This window comes from Zonotrichia leucophrys, chromosome 1 (genome assembly GCF_028769735.1).
Source record: "Zonotrichia leucophrys gambelii isolate GWCS_2022_RI chromosome 1, RI_Zleu_2.0, whole genome shotgun sequence".
Classification (NCBI taxonomy): Eukaryota; Metazoa; Chordata; class Aves; order Passeriformes; family Passerellidae; genus Zonotrichia; species Zonotrichia leucophrys.
In genome coordinates, this window is record NC_088169.1 from 68526185 (window position 1) to 68547333 (window position 21149).

The 21149-nt window shown below is 37.2% G+C and overlaps 1 protein-coding gene across 6 annotated transcripts in view; it reads right to left on the reverse strand.

Moving 5' to 3' along the window:
• The window catches only part of FRY (FRY microtubule binding protein), a 223099-nt gene that overhangs the window by 12426 nt on the left and 189524 nt on the right, over positions 1 to 21149 (reverse strand). For 5 of the 6 annotated variants that reach the window (XM_064716468.1, XM_064716459.1, XM_064716449.1 and 2 more), the window contains 10 exons: positions 20330 to 20509; positions 19486 to 19647; positions 18611 to 18685; positions 17381 to 17551; positions 11424 to 11624; positions 10759 to 10920; positions 7216 to 7379; positions 6168 to 6357; positions 1826 to 1975; positions 228 to 326 (listed from right to left, as the gene is read on the reverse strand). In XM_064716468.1, the coding sequence (XP_064572538.1) occupies positions 228 to 326; positions 1826 to 1975; positions 6168 to 6357; positions 7216 to 7379; positions 10759 to 10920; positions 11424 to 11624; positions 17381 to 17551; positions 18611 to 18685; positions 19486 to 19647; positions 20330 to 20509 (1554 nt within the window). Of the gene's footprint in view, positions 1 to 227; positions 327 to 1825; positions 1976 to 6167; positions 6358 to 7215; positions 7380 to 10758; positions 10921 to 11423; positions 11625 to 14956; positions 15269 to 17380; positions 17552 to 18610; positions 18686 to 19485; positions 19648 to 20329; positions 20510 to 21149 lie in introns of those variants that run through there. The other variant, XM_064716487.1, reaches the window with a different exon arrangement.

The following is a 21149-nucleotide window of genomic DNA, read 5'->3' on the forward strand; positions in this document are numbered from 1 at the left end:
AGGAGAGAGACCAGGGATATTAAAGATACTGTTGTTTCTAATATTGAGGGATAAAATAGCTACTTTTTAGTTCTGGTTCATATGTCCAGGAAGAAACATTCAATGAATCCAGTATCTGAAACATGTTTTTCTACTGAATGTTAGTTTAAACAGATGTGAGTGGATGTACAGTTTCATAAATACAGTTTCTAAATATACAGATAAGGCAAGAGCATAATTGAGCATACCGAGAGTGTTGCCTCTTTCCTGTTGTTGTATGTGTCCAGGTACTCCTGCAGCTCTAGAACACTGAACTTCAGTTTTTCAAGAAGGCCACAAGAGAGCAGCTGGAGAAATGAAATCAAAGGGTCTGTAAATGTCACTATAAAAGAATGGAAATACTGGTAGACAGTATAGGAAAGATATTGCAAAAGAATACCCAGATTTACATATACTAATACTGAAAAATATTTACATTTATGCAAAAATCTACACTATACTGAAAAATCAAACAGTAAAAGTTGCACCAATGATAACGTGGAATTGAAACTGTGTTCTGTGTTTAATGACTTACTAGAGGACTTCTCTAAAATGGAACAGTACATAAAGCTTAACCAGTTTCTCTCCGCAGCTCTCTGATGATGTAAGGCACAGCTCTTCCATGGTCACAGCAGTGGGCTCAAGACTACACTTGACCAGTCTCTACCTCTAGACTTCACTGTGGGATGTCACACTGTCCTGATGCTGCTGGATAAACATGAGCCAGAATGAAGACAATGGGAAGGGCCATCTCATTAATTCCCTAATATATATTTTTATAGAATTATAGAATAATTGAGGTTGAAAAGGCTTCTGAGATCAAGTCTAACCTTTGACAAATACCATCATGCCAACTAAACCACATCAAAAAGTACCACATCATCTTGTTTTTAAACGCTTCCAGGGACAATGACTCTAGTGCTTCCCTGGGCATCCTGTTCCAAAACTTAACACTGTTTCAGTAAAGGAACTTTTCCTAACACCTAACCTGAACCTCCTCTGGCACAACCTGATGTCATTCCCTCTTGTCCTGTTGCTGGTTGCCAGGGAGAAAAGGCTGCTCACCACCCTGGCTACACCCTCCTTTCAGGCAGTTGAAGGAAGCAATAAGGTCTCTTCTGAGTCTCCTTTTCTCCAGGCAAAACACCCCCATCTCCCTCAGCTGCTCCTCACAGGACTTGTGCTCCAGACCCTTCCCCAGCTCCGTTGCCCTTCTCTGGACACACTCCAGCACCTCAATGTCCTTCTTGCAGTGAGGGGCCCAGAACTGAGCACAGGATTTGAGGAGTGGCCTCACCAGTGCCGACTACAGGGGCACAATCACTGCCCTGCTCCTGCTGGCCACACTATTGCTGACACAGGCCAGGATGGCATTGGCATTCTTGGCCACCTGGGCACAGCTGGCTCATGTTCAGCCAGCACCATCCTCATATCACAGTTGACTCAAATGAAATCATTACACGTATTACCATCTTTCATACTGAACTATGTAAAAAACAGCTGCTTCTTTTTCATTTATGGACCAACTAGGTCCAGCAGGCATCTGTTTTATATTGGGGTTTGGCACATAGGTTCAACACATCATAACTATTCCATGGGTCTATGATTTTATATTGCCCATATGTCACTACTTACTTAATAAAATAATACAGAAAACGAATGGAAATATGGTTCTCAACAAGAGAAATGTAAGATAGGAGGACAATTCCTTTTTGGCATATCTGTTCAGGAGTTGCTCAAAAGTTAAACAGCCAGTAAAATAACACACAGCAATGAAATATGTGCTTTTTGAAAGGAATATACTCACTGTTTCTGCATCTACAAAGAGGGTGGGACATTCTGAACATGATGTTAACATCTGAGAAGACCTCACAAACTTGGAGCCTATTCCTCTCAAGTTGTCTCCCAAGTAACTAGCTGCATCACAGGTTAGGAAGCAGAATCTTTTCTGAATATTCTGGAAAGCAAAATACAATTTATTACATTATTTCCTCAAGTACGAGCTTCTTTCCTTTGTAAACAAATGGGATGGTTGTTTCTCTTTGCATAACAAAGTGCAAAGGAGACCATCTCCCCGTGGAGAGCTGAATGTCTGCTCTAGGATACTGAATAAGTTATTGTGCTGGAGACAGTGTACAGCTGGGCAGCTGTGAAACTAATTACAAATTTCTTCATAACCTACTACTGAAAGACATTCTTTCCTGTAAAGACAAATCAATCTTTATAAGCCTTTTAACCACAGGTAGCTTTTTTTTCTTGTCTCTATAGGGTTAACAGAGCTGATCAGCACATTACTTTTTCTGCCCATTCCGGGCATTGTTTTGTTAATATTCCTGTCAAGTGGCTAATCACATAATATAATGGACATACTAAGGCCAAACAGCAGCATGGAAAAATCAGAAAAAACCTTTTGTTTTCCCCTGTGGGAAGAACCTTTTTACTACAACTTTACTGCTGCTTGGGAAGATTCCAGAAATATTGCACTGCATCCGGGAATTATTCTTCTCAGCAGATTTTTTTAATGTTTTGAGTCCTAAACCAGTCTAGTCTTCCAGAAACATTCGGTGCTTTTCAGTTATTAATATATAAAGTGACTAATGAATAAAAATAATATATTAAACTTGCATTGACTGAAACAATGATTTTGATAAATACCCATCAGTTTTCACTGCCCAAATATATCTCACTAAGGCCTAGTGCTCAGCAGTTAGGAACAACATGAGAATATTTTTAAAAATAAATGTTTGCAACATTTTTATATGATAAATTCCAAGTTACCAAAGGCATTTCTCTGAGGAATGTAGGTTAGGACCTGCACCATGAGTATGCCTCACTGGAGAGAAGCACTTCCCAAATGCCAGTGTGGATGATAGACATACAAGTATTGCCTGTTACTGCTGCTGCACTGGTGCATGGGAGTTAAGTTCCTAAAATCAGGTGAGTGAATTCAGACTTTATTGATAATGGAAGTTGTTGGATTGAATGATTTTCTTTAACTGCTAAATAGGCCCTCACACTGCAGGCTAAACACTACCAATGATTTCTAAAATGGCCAGAGATCCTGTACCAATCAATTTCATAACTACTTATTTGTGAATCTCTCTCCAAAGCATCTCAACTGCCCACCTGAGCACAGTTAGGACCAGGCAGACTGATACTGGTCTTGGTGTTTCCACCATCTTGCTTCCACACAGAAACAAAGTGCTGCAACACCTCATCCAGAGCATGGCACAGATTCTCTGCTGCACTGAGTCTCTTAGAGGCAAGGGTTATCACTAATTACCACCAAACCAGATAAATTACTATTTTTATAAGCAACTAGCAGAATCATCTGAATCATAGGGGTTGGTGAAAACTGGAGATTTACTACTGTGATGTCTTCTGGAAAGAAAGATTCAGCCAAGTCTTCGTGAAACTGTTGCTAGTAACTCTCCTGGCAAAGCAAAGAGATCTAGATTTGATCTTAAACAACAGAAAAGACCTAGCTGAGAACAAAGAAGTGGAAGGAAATTTAAAACGATAGATTATGAAAGAGAATCCAAGACACACTGGTTGAAAAGGACCTCTGGATAACATCTGATAAAACCTTTAACTCCAAGTGGGACTATTGCTGACCCCAGATCGTGTCAGACTTGCTTTTAACTAGCTGAGTCTTAAAATCTCCAAGGTCAGAGCTTCCTCAAGGCTTTGGGTAACCTGTTTAGTTGCTGCAATGCCCTCCTGGGGAACACCAACTGAGTTTGTAAATCTGAGACAGTGAAGGAGACAGATTATAGAAAAAGTAACAGATATTCTTCCTCTACTCCTTTCCTTTTCAGCTATTCAAAAAAGCAACAATCAATCTAAAGCTAAGATGATAATGGTCTTGAAGAGTGTTTTAAATTATTAGGAGTGAAACAGTGAGAGACTGTACTTCCCTAAATATATTTATTTTGTGATTACATGGACTAACAGTTCTATAATAAATTCTCATCTCAGCTATGTCCTTCTGCGTGCAGACTACAGGGGCTAAAATCTATCAAGCAAGGCCTGAATGCAGCATATATTTTATGAAATGGGATTACTGTGAATAGTAATGCCAGCTGTCTGCATATTGTGAATAAATATGTACCTGCATATAGTCACTGTGCTTTGTCTCCATGTAAATATTAAAAAATATTCTCAGAAAGTTTTCTTCTTAACCTCAGATTTCCTCTCCTGGGAAGAGGACTTTACATAACAAAAGGGCTTGATTGTGGAAGGTACTTGCTAGATCTGAGATCTACTTGTTTTGCAGCTGTCTGGTCTGCTGAAAGACATTTAATTTGAGGGAATACAAAGAGGCAGCACTAAAGATAATCCAGAGATCTCTGACTTCTGACTCATTTACAGGAAAAGTACTTCAATAATGTCAGGAATTTTAAACAAGTTTAGTGTGTTGTGGGCAAACATCCAAGACTCCATTAACTTGACACTGGACTGAAATGTAGGTGCCCTGGAAAATGCACTTCTTTCACTTCAGCAAGTATTTAGTTGACAAGCTCCTCCAAACAAGGATTTTGTTTCACAGTCAAGTATTTTGGCAGTACTTTGCATTGCAAGCTTAACACATACAGAACTTGTTTGTGAAATTTCCTGTTAATGAAGGTCAAAAGTCAAAGTTGGCAGATGAATACTGAAGTTTAATAATGCAAACAAAATACAATTCCAGACAAGCTGGGATCTTACGAAAAAATAAGGGGAAATAATACTCCTATGTTTTAACACTGAAAAGAAGAACAAAGTTATTTTCATACACTAAAAATATGGCAGTAACTCCAGCTAAGAATTGTGACTTGTTGATATTATTAACACCTTTTTCTTTCTCCCCCAGTATCAACTGAAGAAAATGAGTAGGGTATCTTCTGAATACAAGACAAGCAAATGAAACATGTAAATTACTAGGATTTGGACTCAAACAGGCATTTTACAAGTATTGTTTAGGTCTTTCATTACACTGCATTATTTATTTTATCTTCTGGACCATGGCACCTGTTCCTTTTCACCTCTTCAAAGAGGAGAATCAAGGACAAATAAGTCTCTAAACACTCAGACAGAGCTATTAACCTCTAGGACTGAGGTTAAGACAGAAAAGCTGACATCATGAATAAACACAGGGTTAACACTCAAGTCAGCACTGGGGTTTGTGTTTTTTTCTTCCAAATGGTTATTTATCAGTGTTTAAAAGAATGTCTATGAGACACCCATATTTAGAGTGGGATAATGTTCAATGGAGGACAATGTGCAGGTAGATAAGATATTCAACTCCAGTGGAGCACAGAGGAAGCATGATGAAGAGATTCTTACTATAGATTGCTTCTTTCGTATCAGGTTAGTCTTAGATGTGCTGAAAGGTCTTGAAACTGTGTGTTTATCAGCCGGGTACCCCCTGATAATAAAACATTGTGTACTCTGAGATCACAGGTACTTAAACTCTGCAGAAAGTTACCTGGCTACTGCTTTCACTGGAGCTGTTTATGCTGGAGCATGCTAAACATCCTGCAGCTGCAGGAGAAACAATTAAAAAAGGCTTTAAAACTAATTACAGGTAACATCAGGCAATAATTTCTTAGAACAACTTGTACATTTGACTCTTTCTTATTTTTTGCAAGATTCTTATCTTTGCAAGCATACAATTTTAGAAAGGAGAAATGTATTTCTTGTCTTCAATCTCTGGAATTTATATTACATGATGGCAGCTGGGTATTTCTATTCAGATGAGTAGGTACAAACCATTGACTTATGCTGGCATTTACATGGACATGCTCATATTTCAAGAGTTTGAGATAAAAGAATAGATTAACAATAGTTTAAGATTAAAAAGGTTATTTCTGTGTCTCTTGCAATTACTGTTCCTGCAGTCTGTTTGTAAAGTACTGAAGAAAACACTCTATAAAGTGGATCTGAATTTTGCAATATGCTCTCCAAACCTGCAAGTATGATGGTATTTTCATGACAAGACCGGTCACAGAAGACAATACTGAAAATGAAAATGTAGTACAGCAGTAATTCTGCAGTATGCAAAATGACAAGGGTTATATATCTAGTAGTTCATTACTGGGGCTGCTATCAAAAACACTAACTGCCACACACAGAAATTATGATTTTGCATCTTAAACTTATCTTCTCACCTTAAACAGGGAAGAGAACACATGAAATGTATAAACTGCACAGGAGCCATCAGAGTCACACATGAGCTGGTTGATATGACTGCGCCAGGCTTCTTCTGCATCATCGCATGCTGCTGGCTGAAATGCAGCAAGGATGGCGGAAAAAAATGGCGAGGGAGGAGGGGAGGCATTTCGATCAACATCTCCAAAACTGAAGGAGGAAACAGAAAAAGGTGGTGAAAGGAGAATACCAAGAAGGTGGCAGATAAAATACACTATAGCAGAGAGATAAAATCACAGGACCAATTACAACACCTTCCTAAAAATATTCATGAATTTTCAAATTACTTTCAAAGGTTGACAAGATGTTTGCTACAATGAGAAAAACCTCCAAATCAGATTCCCTCTCTTCAGACTGTTATCATCTATCTTCCTCCATCCCAGAACACTTGAATTGTTTTCTTGTACAACCATTTCACAGAATAAGGCTGAAACTTCACAGGAGAATAAAGCTCTCTCTCCTTCCACCTCCCCAGGCTAACTGCAGCCTAACTCAGCATCCAAAATCTGAGAGAGCTCCAGATGGCATGTAAAAAAAAAATCTTAAAGTCTTTTTATAATATATACTGGGGTCCAGCCACACTCACAAGGAGCCTTAAGAGCATATAGCTGGGATTTTTAACAATACTGAGACTTTCTTTCATGAGAAATCAGAAGGATGAATACACGTCTGATCTGTTGAACAGTTACCTAAGTAATATCCGCAAATCTTTTAAAATCCTCCTTTTTATTTTAATTAAGCATATTATGTACGTAATTCCTAGCTGCATAGATGTATGTAAATATTGTACCTTATTTTTCCTAGAATTAAAAGCTTGGTTTTGTTTTGCTTTTTTTTCAGTTGTGTGATAATTATGCAGGTAATTAGGGCATTGTCTTCTCACTGCTCCAAACTCATGAGAATTTTATAACTCTTGTGGCTAAAAAAACTATTCCATTAACTACTACCTTGCAATCATTTTGCTGTACATTGTAAAAGAACTTTTTAAATAATAGTGCATCAAAATACCTAGCAAGAGCAAATTGTTCCAGCCTGTCAGCTTTCTCTTCAGTTTCTGTCATATCCAGACTAAGGCTATCACTGCATTCAAATGCTCCAGGGAGTTCATTTGTAGATCCTGAAAGGTCATCCTCATGGACTGCTACATCTTGTTCTTCAGGTACAGCTTCAGCCTAGGGGAGTGAAGGATGATGTCTTAGAAAACAGCAAATTAGTAAGTTAATCCCTCTAATAAATAGAAAGCATTTAATGAAAAAACCCACCTGACAGCATGTTAAACTGCACCGATATAAAGCCACAGATTATAAATTACATTAATCATCTTACACTTCTTCAAAAATACTCTATTTGCTCAACTTTCTGTCTTGGATAAATATTATTTTACACATTTTTTCTAGCAAAGAATTTCAGATTCCAATGCATGTGGCAACAGAGTAAGGAAGTAATTTTTCAGAAAAACAATAGGGTTGTTGTTACTGTCAGTCTGTCCTTGTCTCTTAACACTTTATAGTGTCCAAGACTGTATTAAAGCCTCTCAGAATAAATTTGAAACAATTACTGTCTGGAAGACTCTATGCATGTTTAGAACTGGGAATTAATTTTAGCATGTCATTTACATTCAAGAGGAATCCAAGCATTCTAACAGGCCATTTAAAGGATTATGCTAAGTTTCCTTCCTTTTTCATCTATCAGCACCTAAAGGTCATGATTTCTTTTTGAAACGTTCCAATTCCTCTTGCATTTTCAGTCTGAACAAGTTTTGTTTCAGCTTTAATCTTTTGGCTTTTGTCTGTTTCATCCAAAGCACTTCCTGCAGGGATGACTGCAGTGGGTTGCTCAAACCTTTGTGTACATATGCCCATGTGCATGCACACACATGTGCTGGGAATGAATAGGGAGGGAAATCTGTGGCAAGTGGAATCAAATGAGAAAAGTAGCCCTCTGCAGTTTATCAAGTCTGTTGAATCCTACAGATTAATTATGGGGATTTGTGTTTGTAAAAATTAAACAAGACTTGCAACAGAGGGGACAGGATCAGAAATTAAGTAGAATAATCTTTTGGTTTGCTTTGTTTTCTAAGCAAAAGAGGTAGGAATATTCCTGAGTGTGGGGTGAATTAAATGAATCAGAGCCCAAACCATCTTGAAAAGAGAAATGCAAGCTATATGGCTGAATTAGCAGAATAAGAACCAAAGTACTTGGTAAAAAGTGTAAATGTTTCCTGCTTATTCAACAAATAATTAGTAGTAACCAGTTTCATATATTAAATATTAGCTTGAAAGAACCACTGCATTTTCTTCACTGCAATGACAGAGTGTGTAGGAGGAAAACACATTTTGATGGGATAGAGCAAGGGAGGAAGGAAGAGGGAGCAAACACCTCCCATCCACTGGAGTCTAAAATTATGCCCCAAAAGCAAAATAGAAAAGTGAACTTTGGATATTAGTGGAGGATTGTAGTATACTTCCAGAAATATGTGAGTTTAGGTAACTGGAAAAATACATAACATAGCATCATCTGAATTTTTTTAATCCTCATAGAATTATCCCACTATCTTTAATAGAAAATAAGTTTAACTAATTCAGTGCTGTTAACAATAATATGTGGATTTTGGCATTGGAACATCTAGAAAGAGGCTACATAATCAGTCTGTTTCTCTCAATTGCTGTATCTATTTAAAGGTTGAAATATTTTTGGCTTTGCTTATGAAGCAACAACTAAATATTTTGTAAATTGCTCAAGAAGTAAAAAAACAATTCCTTTGCATTGATGACACCTCATCAGCTCTATCAAAAGAGAAACAGTAAAGAGCTCAGATTTTGTGTTATGAAATTAAGTAAAAATTATTTAGGTGTAAGTTTCAGGTTTTCTGACTAAAAACTAGATAATTTCTTCTTTACATTGACTTCAAATTTTGAGTAAAAATACAGAAGTATGCACACTAGGAGGAAATACCTTTGAGGCAAAACCCCCACCAGTAGGGCATTCTGTGCTGACTGATTCAATCATTTTTGTGACTGAATTGTAATCTGGGCTGTATTTTACACCAATAACAAATCTCTACCAGGACTAGCTGAATTTGCCTGTCAATTCCACAATAAATTTCTCTGATTTTACATTCTTCACTTACTTATTCCAAAGCTTTTCATTTTTGATGAATATTGGCATGTGGGACATTGAAGAGATTTTGAAAGTAAAGATTCCAAACTCACACACATACACTGAACTCCCAAGCTGTGATTTTCAGTTCTTTCTTTCAGTACACACCAACAGCTACTGCAGCTGGATGCATGAGATCAGCTGCAGCTCCCACCTGCAAATGTGTCTGTTCTGACTGCTGCTTCCTGAGCTGAAATTCTGCCAGCTTCTGCTGTTTATGGTTGGTATGTGGTTACTTGTCTACCAACAGTTGTTTTGACAAATGATAATGAGTTTACCTTCTCCACAGCCACTGTTTGGAGAGGTTCTCCTCCTTTCCTATCCTTACAAACACTTCCCTCCTCCTGTCCTTTCTTCTTACTGCAGTGGTTTCTGACACAAACAATTTGTTCAATATTCAGCACAATTCCAACCTCCTTTTCTGTGACCTCTTCTGCAGAAGTTTCCATTCCTTCTGAAACATGCAGTGCTAGCAGTATCAATTTTTTGTGTGGCTGCATTTGGAGGGGGCAAGGGCAAGAAGGAAAGGCAACGATTACAGAAGATATATTCTTCCTCTGCCCCAGTCTCATAACTGCTCTTTCTGCAGAAGTCACTCAATTTAGACATGACAGAGAAGCTTTACTGACAGAAGCCAACAGTATCATCAAGCCACTAATTCACACAGCCTACCCCAAACCAGATTATATTTCTGGAGAGACACTGAAAGGAGTAGGTTCACCTCATCTCTCATGAGCAAGTACTGTCGAACAGAAAATTAAAGAAACCATCCCCATACTGATAATGATTTACCAACCTTGCTTTGTCTTCTTCTTCTGATACAGTTCTCTGAAATACAATCTGCTGAATATGGTTGTTGTATCCTTGCAAATCCTGCCTCCCCACCCCCAGGATGGTTTAATATTGTGGTCATGAATTTAAAATTTCTGCATGTCTGCCAAAAGGCAAGTACTGAATCCAGGGCACACAACTGTACAATAGGGCCCCACATACAAAAATATTTCAGAGAATACACCCATACACCCACCACATGAGCTGGCATATTGTTCTTTAATTCAGCATGAAGAACAAAAGAATATTTCCTTGAAATTGTAGCTTGTAGCCAGTTCATGAACTTGTCTTCTGATGAGCTTGTACTATTTTGGTGCATATGTAGTGCAACATATTTAGGAACCAATAAATAAAATCTCTTAATGAAGAAAGTATAAGTAGAAAGAAAATGGTAGCAAGTGAAGTAGTGCATGAATGAATTGTAGTATGCCACTAGACAGGGGAAGCCAGAATATACTTGATTTCACAGATCAAACTCTTTATGAACTGTAAGCAAAAGAAATTGTAACAGTGTTACATAAAATACAGTCCAGCTGGAAAAGAAAGAAAAAATGTATTCACCTTGGGTCCTTCAGACACCTGGAGATTATTCATACCAGGTAAAGACACATCAAAGCTGGATGTTCCCATGTTAAAATGATGAGGGTCTGCTGAGTTTGTGTCACATGATGTAGAAAGTGAGTCAATATTATTTGCATCCTCAGATGGGGAAAGATTTATAATCTGTTTAAAAGACAATAAAAACACAAAAGAACTGAGTATACAGCCACCCTAACACATGCTGCTTTCATGAACATGCAAAGCAGAGAATGTCTTACAATGCAGTGACAGTGGCTCTCTTATAGACAGAATCCTTTCAATATTTCTGTCATAAAATTTTTATTAAAAGCATCACAGAAGTGAGCAATTAAAATCTGAAACTGTTTAGATTTTCTAAACCTCAATTCTTGTTCTATTTCTTTAAACATTAAATACATCAGAAATATTTACTATTGGCCAACTGTCAAAAATTGTCCCATAGTAAAAAAAGGGCAAATAATAACATCTGATGATTCCTGTGTTTCAAACCTTGTGTTAGAATTCCTGTTTATTTACCTTTGCAAATAAGGGAAAATGCACGCACCTATTTCAGCTCAATAGATTGCATCTGGACAGAGGAAACGAAAAGCCCAGCTTATTTAAACCCACCAGCCTATCTTTTCCTAAATTTCAAGTCTGCAACTTACTAGGTCTGAGTTCTCCAAGATTTGGCTGGTGGTCAGGTCCTCCTCCTCTGATGACTCATCTGAGTCCTCATGGTTCATTTTGTTCAGGCTGGGTGTGCTCCCTGAGAGCTGGTTCTCCTCCATCAGCTGCATGTCACACTTGTCCAGGCTGTCCAGGGAGCGTCTGCGCACTCCCCAGTTGAAGTTGTCCATGCTCTCACCCTGAAATCAGACAGAGGGTCAGCTTGCTTGGTATAAAACTAATCATATACTAAAGTTAGCTCCAGAAATATTTTTATGTAAAAATATAGTAAAAACTGGAAATAAACATTATCTTGCTTGTTCACCTGGAGATAAGAGCAGAAGCATGGAAATGGCAGTTAAATGAACACTCAGTCCTTTCAGTATTAGATATTTTTCATGCATTTGCTAATTTAGGAATTTGTTTTGGTAAGTCCACATATACACACTCCTCGATACCAGTAGAGCAGTGATTGCAAAGGAAAAGTTTGAAAGCTGTTTTAAAGGATTTTTTAATGTTTGAAAGTATTAGAAGCACAGATCATACCAATGGTTCAATTGCAAAATTTATGTTAAATATTTTAGATTCTTTGCTTTATATATATAACCATAATGGTGAGTAGATTTGAACAAACCCTTGCCTTACACAAAAAATGTAATACTTTAAGCAGCACACCTTTTAAACTTTTATTCTAGGCCCATATTGTTTATTACTGAATCTACTGGAATTATTTGAAACTATATTTCAGGAATAGCCTGATAAGCATTGCCTGTGATCTCACATTTTTAAAAAGGCACAGTCAAATGGACCAAACATTTTATATTTCTCAGACTTCCAGTTCTGATCCCACACACAGTTACATAAAGCTGAGTGCATTAAGCAAATAGTGTAACCGTTTGCTTAATGGTTAGGTTGCTGAACTGATAAAAAGATCACTTGATTTCTTCATGTATAAAAATGACCATTAGTTTTCCACCCCTTTTCCATTTATTTACTGTATATATTTCCAGTGGACTGTATGCCTTCCCCTGATTGCAATAATCTCTCGCTCCCTTCCAAGTCTAGCCAAGCTCCTCTCTGGCAAATGCAGGACCACATCCACAGCAGCTCCTGCCATGGACCTCCAGAGGCAAAAGGGGCCTTACGCAGCAAGAAAGGTTTCCCCAGAAGAATTCAGAGGCAGTTTTGGGTACTTGACCCAGGTGAAAGCCCTCAATTCTGCATCAAAATGGGAAGGAAATTTATAGAGAAAAATGTTTCCTTTCAAGGTTCAGGGCTGCCTGTTTTAAACAAGACTCTGTAAGTTGCAATGCTCTTAAACAAGCAAATCAATTGGTGAAAATTCAAGCTGACAGTGATACTTAAATATTAATTTGAAAAAAAATATAGTTCTGTCTAAGAAACAATATTATTGTCAAATAACTGATTATGATTATTTCCTGGCTTTATTTGGATCAAAATTATGATCAGTGCAGTGACTGAGAAAGAGGTCTCAGTTCAGTAAGGCCCGTTAAGCAGAGTTGTGATTTTAAACACTTGAGTGATGCTCCTTTGGGACTATGCAGACATTTACTGAATGGGGACCAAACTGCATAATGTACAATGAATTCAATTGCAATCTTACCTCCTTAACAATCAACACACTTGCACAAATTGATCTTATTTTGCCTCATTACCATTTAATGCAATGGACTGTGGAATTTGAATAGGAGGGAAAGTTCGGTTTCATGACATTAAGCTCACCATTTCATGAACAAATATGATGAAAACAGAAACAAATATTTTTAAGGAAAAAGACAACCCTTCCAATTCACAAGAACATTTAAAACTAAGGAATGCACTATAATGAAGAGAAAATTAAGATGAAATTTTTATGAATCCTGACACATTATTGGAAGAACACTGTGTTTTCATCCTGGGACTGGTATTACATGGTAGTTTTATGTGGAAAAAGAACAGAACACATCTGACTTAAGGAGTCAGACTCTTTAAATCATAAAGATTTAAAAGACTGTTCAGTTCCAAGCTATTTATTTTAACAAATTCTTTGGTTGTCCATTCTCCCCCTCAAACACTGGAGGACACATGCAGCAATTAGACATCCTCCACAAACACATCAATTACTGAACTAACAAATGACAAAATGACATAAATAAGCAAGCAAGCAAAGATGACTGTCATCACACCCTTATTCTCAAGATGCCTTGTAAAGCCATCAGTAAATTTAGCAGCCCATGTCTGTGGGAATATTTCCTGTTGCAGTTTTATTCTGCAATTCCTTAAAGAAGGAAGCCAGCAAAAAGAAGAAAAATAAAAGGGACACTTCCAGGGCATGCAGTTAGAGGGGGTAGTGAATTAAAAGTGAGAGAAGAGGGTGAAAGGGATGAAACGCAATAACTCAAATACCCATAGCATTTGGATTAGTGTAATTTTGCTACAGGGGCACCCAGAACCATACTGAATTTAAACAAGAGGTCAGCACATATCTATGAAGATGGAGATGTTTTTGTAGTCTATTTAGCAATCTCTCTTCCACAGTAAACAAGAAAGAGCAAAAATATATTTGAGACGCTGTTCATTTTTATCTACAGCAGGAGCAAAGCCACTACCCATCTGAAAAGTCACCAGTGGTGCACATCAAGTCAGAGGAAAACAATCACATTCTAAGTGTGTCTGGCCAGCAGGGAGCAGGTACCACACAGAACTTCCTAAAGTCACCACCCTCTGGTGAAGGAGCAGATGTGCCCTTGCAGCTACTTCAAACTTACTACTCCAAGCCCAGGGGAAAGGAGAGACAGAAAGGAAAGTAGTCCTGTGTGGGGGAGAGCAGTAAAGCTCCTCCACAGAGGCAGTAAGAATCATGCAAAACCTCTTTCACACAAATTTTCATCCTTACTGTGCTGACAAAGTATTCAAAGTTAGTGGAAACACTCACATATTGTAGGGCATAGGCAGAAGCCCTGTGGAAGTACATAGCAAGGTACTATTTCCATATGGATGTATCTCTTACAGCACAGGCATTTTGAGACAAAGATTTTTGGGGGTTGTGTTTGCATATTAACTGATATACAAACTATCAGAAACAGATATGCAAAATTCTGTGGTTGCTGATTTCTGTATTATTTGTACTGTATTTCAGTTCTCTCTATGCATTGACAAACTTAAAATTAAAATTAAAAAAAAATTAAATAAAAAAACTTAAAATTTAGGTCCCAAACTGTCAATGACTGATGTGTCTTTTCAGCTTTCCTCACAGGGTAAATGAGTCCAGGAAAGTTGGTAGGACCATACAGCTGGATTAAGTTAGGCTGCAGAAATTAATTTATTTATTCAATTAAACTGAGTCTGACAGCAGTAATGTAAACTGTCTTAAGAGGTCTCAGACATCAGCTTTAGGAAGATGGCAACAGGAGACAATATGCCACAACAGAAAAGGTAAAAATTATACATAATTAGCCCCTAATAACAAATGGCCCAAACTCTATAGATAATGAAGTTTCTACACATTCATAATGCACAAAGATATCACAAGGAGAAAGGGCTCAGTTTGAAAAACACTGATACTAGAATTAAGATCTTTTAAAATTTGTGAAGACTGTTGAACATGTCAAAAGCAAACTTAAAATGAAGCAGAATGTTTGAAAATGACCTCCAAAGTATTTCTAACACAAGACAAAAAATGAAGCACCTGTCAGAATTTCAAGCACACACACACTCACCTACACACACACTGAAGGGGGGAGGCAACAGCAAAACTATGATGTTATTCTACAATATAAATTTGCAAGAAGGCATAACATATGCTGGCACATCTGAGTTCAAGTAGCATTCTTACCTGAAGTTCCTGGGTAGCAGATATAACAGATAGAAAAACAAATAGAAAGAATCTATGTAAAATCACTGCATCAAAGACATCATAGACAAACATTTGCCTACAATTTTAACAAATATTATCACAGAAACTTCAACTCTTCCTTTAAAGTCTGAAAATAACTATTTTTTGCTTTCACATCTTTAGGAAATTTCAAACAAATATACCTTGTTGTCTGGGGATGATCCAAGCATCACTGGCCTGTTAAAATCATATGCACTTTTTTGAAGGACTGATGTTGCTCTTGCTAGCTTTAGTTTTCTAACACTGTTTTTTCATTTTTATGAATGTACCACACTCAGATATGACATAAATGTTACAGTTTCAACTCAGTCATTAGAGAAGTAGCCTTTTACACTAGGTCTAAGTTTATTTTTAAAACAGTAGTAAACCAAATCTGAACTAAACTTTGGAATGCAATCCGTGGCAATTAAAAAACCACTATGTGAAACTCAACATTTCTAATTTTACTTCATATAAAACTAGAGAAGCTTGGTATCTGTTTCATGACCAACTTAAGGCTGCAAAGATATAAATTAATTTAGGCCTCAGTCTTGAAGCTGGCCACATGTATAAAAAAAAATCTTTGCAGAGTCACAGGCCATGAAAGTAAATTTATTTTAAAAGGATTTTTGTGCCCAATTATTTTATACTCTCTGTATAATTTTAAGTGGTGAAGAGAATGAAGAAATTACTGCATTTCAGTGGACAAAAAATTATCAAGTGATCTTCAGTCATAATTGCAGTCCTACATCCTTGTAATACCTTGAAAGCTTTTAAGACACAGAAATTACTGCAGCCAGTGTATTTTTACCAGACAACATGGCATTATTGTTTTATCATTTATCCTTGTTTGGAACCTTGAAGTGCCTTCAATATTTCTCTAATGTATTTTTAACCATTGCTGCCAACTACCCTTTCAGGGTTTTTTTTTTTTCTTCTCTTTTTATTTTTTTTTTTGGTGGGCTTTGGGGTTTTTTTTGTGTTGTTTTTTTTTCCCCTTAGCAAAGTCATGGGCATTTGTGAGCCAAGACTACTAATTTTGATACAGAAATTCCTACTTTGGGAAAATAAGGACTTTGGGACATTTTTTTCCCCCATTTCTTCATTCTTTCTCTTCATTGGAAAAAAAAATTCAGATGTACATGTGTTCACACCTGAGTGTTCTGTTTACCTAAAATTATTTTACTATTGCAATACAAATAGGTAGAAAAATGAATATTTCTTCCTGTACACATGTTCTTCTCAGGGCTAAGAGTGATGACTGAGAGAATTCATGTTAAAAACAAGTCCACAATCAAGACATCTGAGTCTTAAGTCCTTCAAAACAACTAACAATTTCTGAATTTTTAAACAGCAACAAAATTGTTAGACTTGTTTGGCAACAGATATTAATTTTTGGGTTTTCCTGATCAAATAGAAAGAAATGCCCCAAGTTTCATATCAGCAAGGTTAAAGGGTGTAGCCCCCCAAAATTTATCAGTTTTTCCCTTCAGCAGTTTCAGCCCAAGGTGAGCTGACAGCCTTCACCTGTCAAGACTTGATCTGGGTGCTGAGGATTTTGTTTAGCTCCTGCATGAAGTGATGAAATCACAGACACCTCAGCAGAGTGGAAGGTACAGCTCTAAGTGATTTCATTGGCAGTTGCAGCAATAACAGCAGCCTGAAGGCCTGAATTAATGTCTCAGAGGGTTCCTTATGAAACAACAGATTTGGAACAATTTCATTTTATACGTTTTTAATCAGGAAATATATATATTTGCTTAACAATTAATTTTTTACTAACTGTATTTAAAATAAGTTCACTTAAAAGTAAGTTCACCAAAAAGGTATACTAGAACAGAGGCTTTGTTTTCCACTACCAGTTTTGCAGTGTTTCCTAAAGTAGATTCAGAAAGGAAGGGTGTGGTAGTCTTTTTACTGTTACGCTACTGAAATAAACACTAAGTCAAGATCATAAATAATCTGAACCTAAAAGTACATTTATAGCTACGCAGTTAAAGTTTTATGTTACGAGAAGTGTTTAGCAGAAGGAGTATAAAAGTGTTTTAATAAAAAAGCCATTTCAGAGAAAATATACTGTACCTCCCCATCTTCCAGCTCAACATCTAGGAAATCAAAGTCCCTAAAGACTCTGAATTGCTGTTCACTGTTTGAATCATCCATGTTCTCCTGCTCCCTTGCTCCGTCTTCTGAAGAGACCAAGCTCGTCTGGTGCTCAATCAGATCCAAATCACCACAGGAAGAAAAAATCACCTACAATTCAAAGGATTTCTTTTGTTACAAACTGTTCCCTCTGGTTGTTTCTTCCTAAAAGCTGTAATTGGTTATTCAGAAGACTGTATTTCCAGTACACACCTAATTCCTTCACTGAGTATTTTTAGAACACTCTTTATTATTTATGTTGGACAGGTGCCTTCAGATTAAACTTGTACAAAGAAACAACTTCATACTGTGGGAACACATCCAAGAATATTACAGCTACCTCCTAAAGGCTGCAGATTGATGTTGCCTGGATGTTTGTATACATATATAGGAATAAAATTCAGAGAACTTAGCAGAGAAAATACTGTCAAGGGGATGATACAATAAGTTCATTTAAAAAAACCCTCCAGTTAACAAGTTGTTAAAAAATATGTCAAGATTAGAAAATACAACAAGCCGTATTTTTTTCTTTCCTACTGAGTATACTTGTATCTGCAATTTAGTTGCACAAATTAAACAGTTCCTGTCTTGCAGAAACAAAGGACCTGTTCTCCATTATAGAAGTGACATATACCATGTTTAAAAACATTCAGAAGATTTTATTTTTTTTCTGTAGAAAATATTTAGTAAATATTTTAAGAGTTTCCCACCCTGGGTGATCAATCACCCTTTTCCTGGCACCAGATAACACTAATTTTTAAAGAGTAACATCAGAACTAGTGTCTAATGGAAAAATCAGACACACACACCCTTTCCCCTCCCATTTTATTTCTGTAATATAATTTTTTACTTTATAAAGGCTCTGGATTGTTAATACAGAGGTCGTTACTCTCTACTTACTGAGATGGCAAAAGTAAAATCTACAGCATCAGAGATTCTCACAGGAAAACCACACATAGCCCCCAAAGTAAATCTTTGGATTTACTTGGTGAAAGCCATCCACTCCCTGGTCCATTTGCTGAGAAACACAGCCTGGGCCAGTACAAAGGACGGTGACAGCAGCGGCTTCAAACCTACGCAAATCTGGTCAGCAGCCCTGGGAAACACAGTTCTTCACTTTCAATGCTTAGGACACAATGAAACAAAACTGGTCAATACAAGGCTACTTACTGAAGGGTTTTTACTCAGCCCAACTTCCTGACCACACAGGGAAAGGACATGCACCAGCTTTTCCTTTGTCCTTTTCTAGAAAACAAGATGTTTCTCAAGTGAGCATTTTTTAACCACGCATTCTCCCTGTGGCTAGTAACATACATTAGCAATTTTTAATTAGGAGGAACTAAACAAAGAATTAGTCATTAAATGCTCAAAGGATTGCTTTCAGAGCAACTATGCATCAAAGAAACACAAAAATAGCTGTTAATGATTTTGCTGTTTATTATATTTAAATTAGTCTATAAATTCCATTGAATATATTAAGAAAACATTGGCTCATATGCATCACTTCAAAAAGAAAGTTCAGAAACCTAAAATTAAGCACATGCATAATTTTTTTTTCAGAATTGGGCCTGAGTCACTGCTGTATAACCTAATATATTAAAAAAGAGAAAAGAGCAAAAAATAAGTTTACTCAGCATGGCTTTATTTTAACTGGCAGATAAAATCATTAAGGTAATCAAATATCATTTCTAAGAAAATTATTCTTTTTATTGAATTTCCCAAGAAAACTTTAAAAGTTGCACAAGCTATCTACCCTTGCTAAAATTTGAACTCATGCATCGTGTTTACTTAAATCTGACCCAGACTGAAGAGGTCTGAAAGAGATGCATTTCCTGCGAGCTGAAAGAAAAACAGCTTTGGGATAGAAGGTGGACATAACTCAATCCATTTCTGAGTTCAAGAAAGACAGCACACAGGGTCAGATGTTGTGCTGCCATTGCCCCCAGGTTGCGCAGGGCACAGAGGGCACAAGCATTTAAGGACCCAAGCATGTGATAATTCAGCTGCTCTGACTGCAACTTGCTAATGAATAGTGGGCTACCTACCTGAGAGTACTGGGGTCTCTTCCAGCTCACAGGAACAAGGACATTGGAGTTAGATCCTGATGAGGTTGAAGAAGTGCTTCGGGTGACAGCCATTGCCCTGGGTTTGCCATCTCGCCCAGAAGAGCTCTGCAGCTCATCATAGCGCCTCCCAATAATTGGAGTCTTAAACAGAGAGGAATTATTCAGTAGCACCCTGCTTCAGGATGAACTTAGAAGAGCCATATTGCTTCAGTTGGAGGAAAAAAATTATTTTGAAGATCACAGACAGGGATAAAACAAGGACTACAGCAAATTTCACATCACTTGGTGGGTTTCTTATTTTCCACTGTGGATGTCTGAGTAGCAATTGCCATACTCAGTAGCCAGAGCTTATATTCATGGATGGATAATACTCAAAGCAATTGCCACACAAGTTCCTGATATAAGAAAGCTTATAGAGTTTATTTCAAATCTGCACTTCTTGCATATTTTAAATTTTTTTTTCCCTAAGAGTGCTGAACACTTTGGCCCTTTTCCGACAGGTATTGAAATGCTTTCTTGGATTGACAATAGAATACTCAGCATTTTTCAGAACTATATTGACAGGAAAGCAAATAGTGCCATATGCCTTTTTATGCTTGCATTTCCTTTTAAACTCCACAGCTTACTATTATCTGTATCAAATAATCTATAATCCTGCAAACAGTTCTGCAGCTTCCTAACAATAAAGTTACTAGGACCCATTAAAATCACTAGGACCATTTGGTTCTATAAAGTTACAAGGCTTTGCAGGATAAAGACTGCTGCAAGAGAGTCCAGTGAGAAGACAGAATTAAGGTGATAAGAAACAAAACTACAAAAATACCTCTGAAATATCAAAATGAAACTCCAAAGTCTTCCCTGGTAGCTCCTTGGAGGCACTGTTCCACACTCGATGTATTTCCATTTTTGAAAGATCACTATGTTGATAGGAAGGTAGAACTAAACTGGCAGAACGAGAAACTACCAATTTCAGGATATTCAAGGCTTCTCTCCAGTGAATGCTCTAGAAATAATATATTTACTCAGCAAACAGAAAGTGAGATTCACACACATTCAAGATTATTTACATTTTACAGTTGTATTTTTTACCACATAATTAAAATGTAAAATTGGAATATCCATATTCTTTGCCTCTCTTGGCCAGTGACAAGGTGTCTGTGTAACTGCAGAATAATTTCAACATCAGAGACCAAGACTTGCCTAAGGTGTCACTGTTAGGGAACTGGCCCACAAGCTGGGAGACCTGTGGAGAAAGCCAACTTGGCAGAGGATTTTAAATCTCCTACCTGAATGTCTTAATCAGTATGAATAAATATAAAGACCATAGCAGAATCCCCATTTAACAAAAAAGGTGACTTGACATGGGTTTTTACCTCTGTGAATTCCTAGTACTCCCATGTATTTTTCACTTGTCAAGAATTAGGTTCAGATGTCTCTGAAGAGAAGGGCTTATGCCACACCTGCCTTGTGCTAGTAATTAAAGAGTTCTCTGGGGATGCACAGGCCATGAGACATCAGGATGTTTACAAACTTTGTACCACACCAGACACTTGCAGCCCTCCCCTGCTAATCTAGTCTTAAATTCTTACACAGAAAATCAACTTAGAAGAGCAAATGCTGCTAAGTTCCTATAGTAATATAGA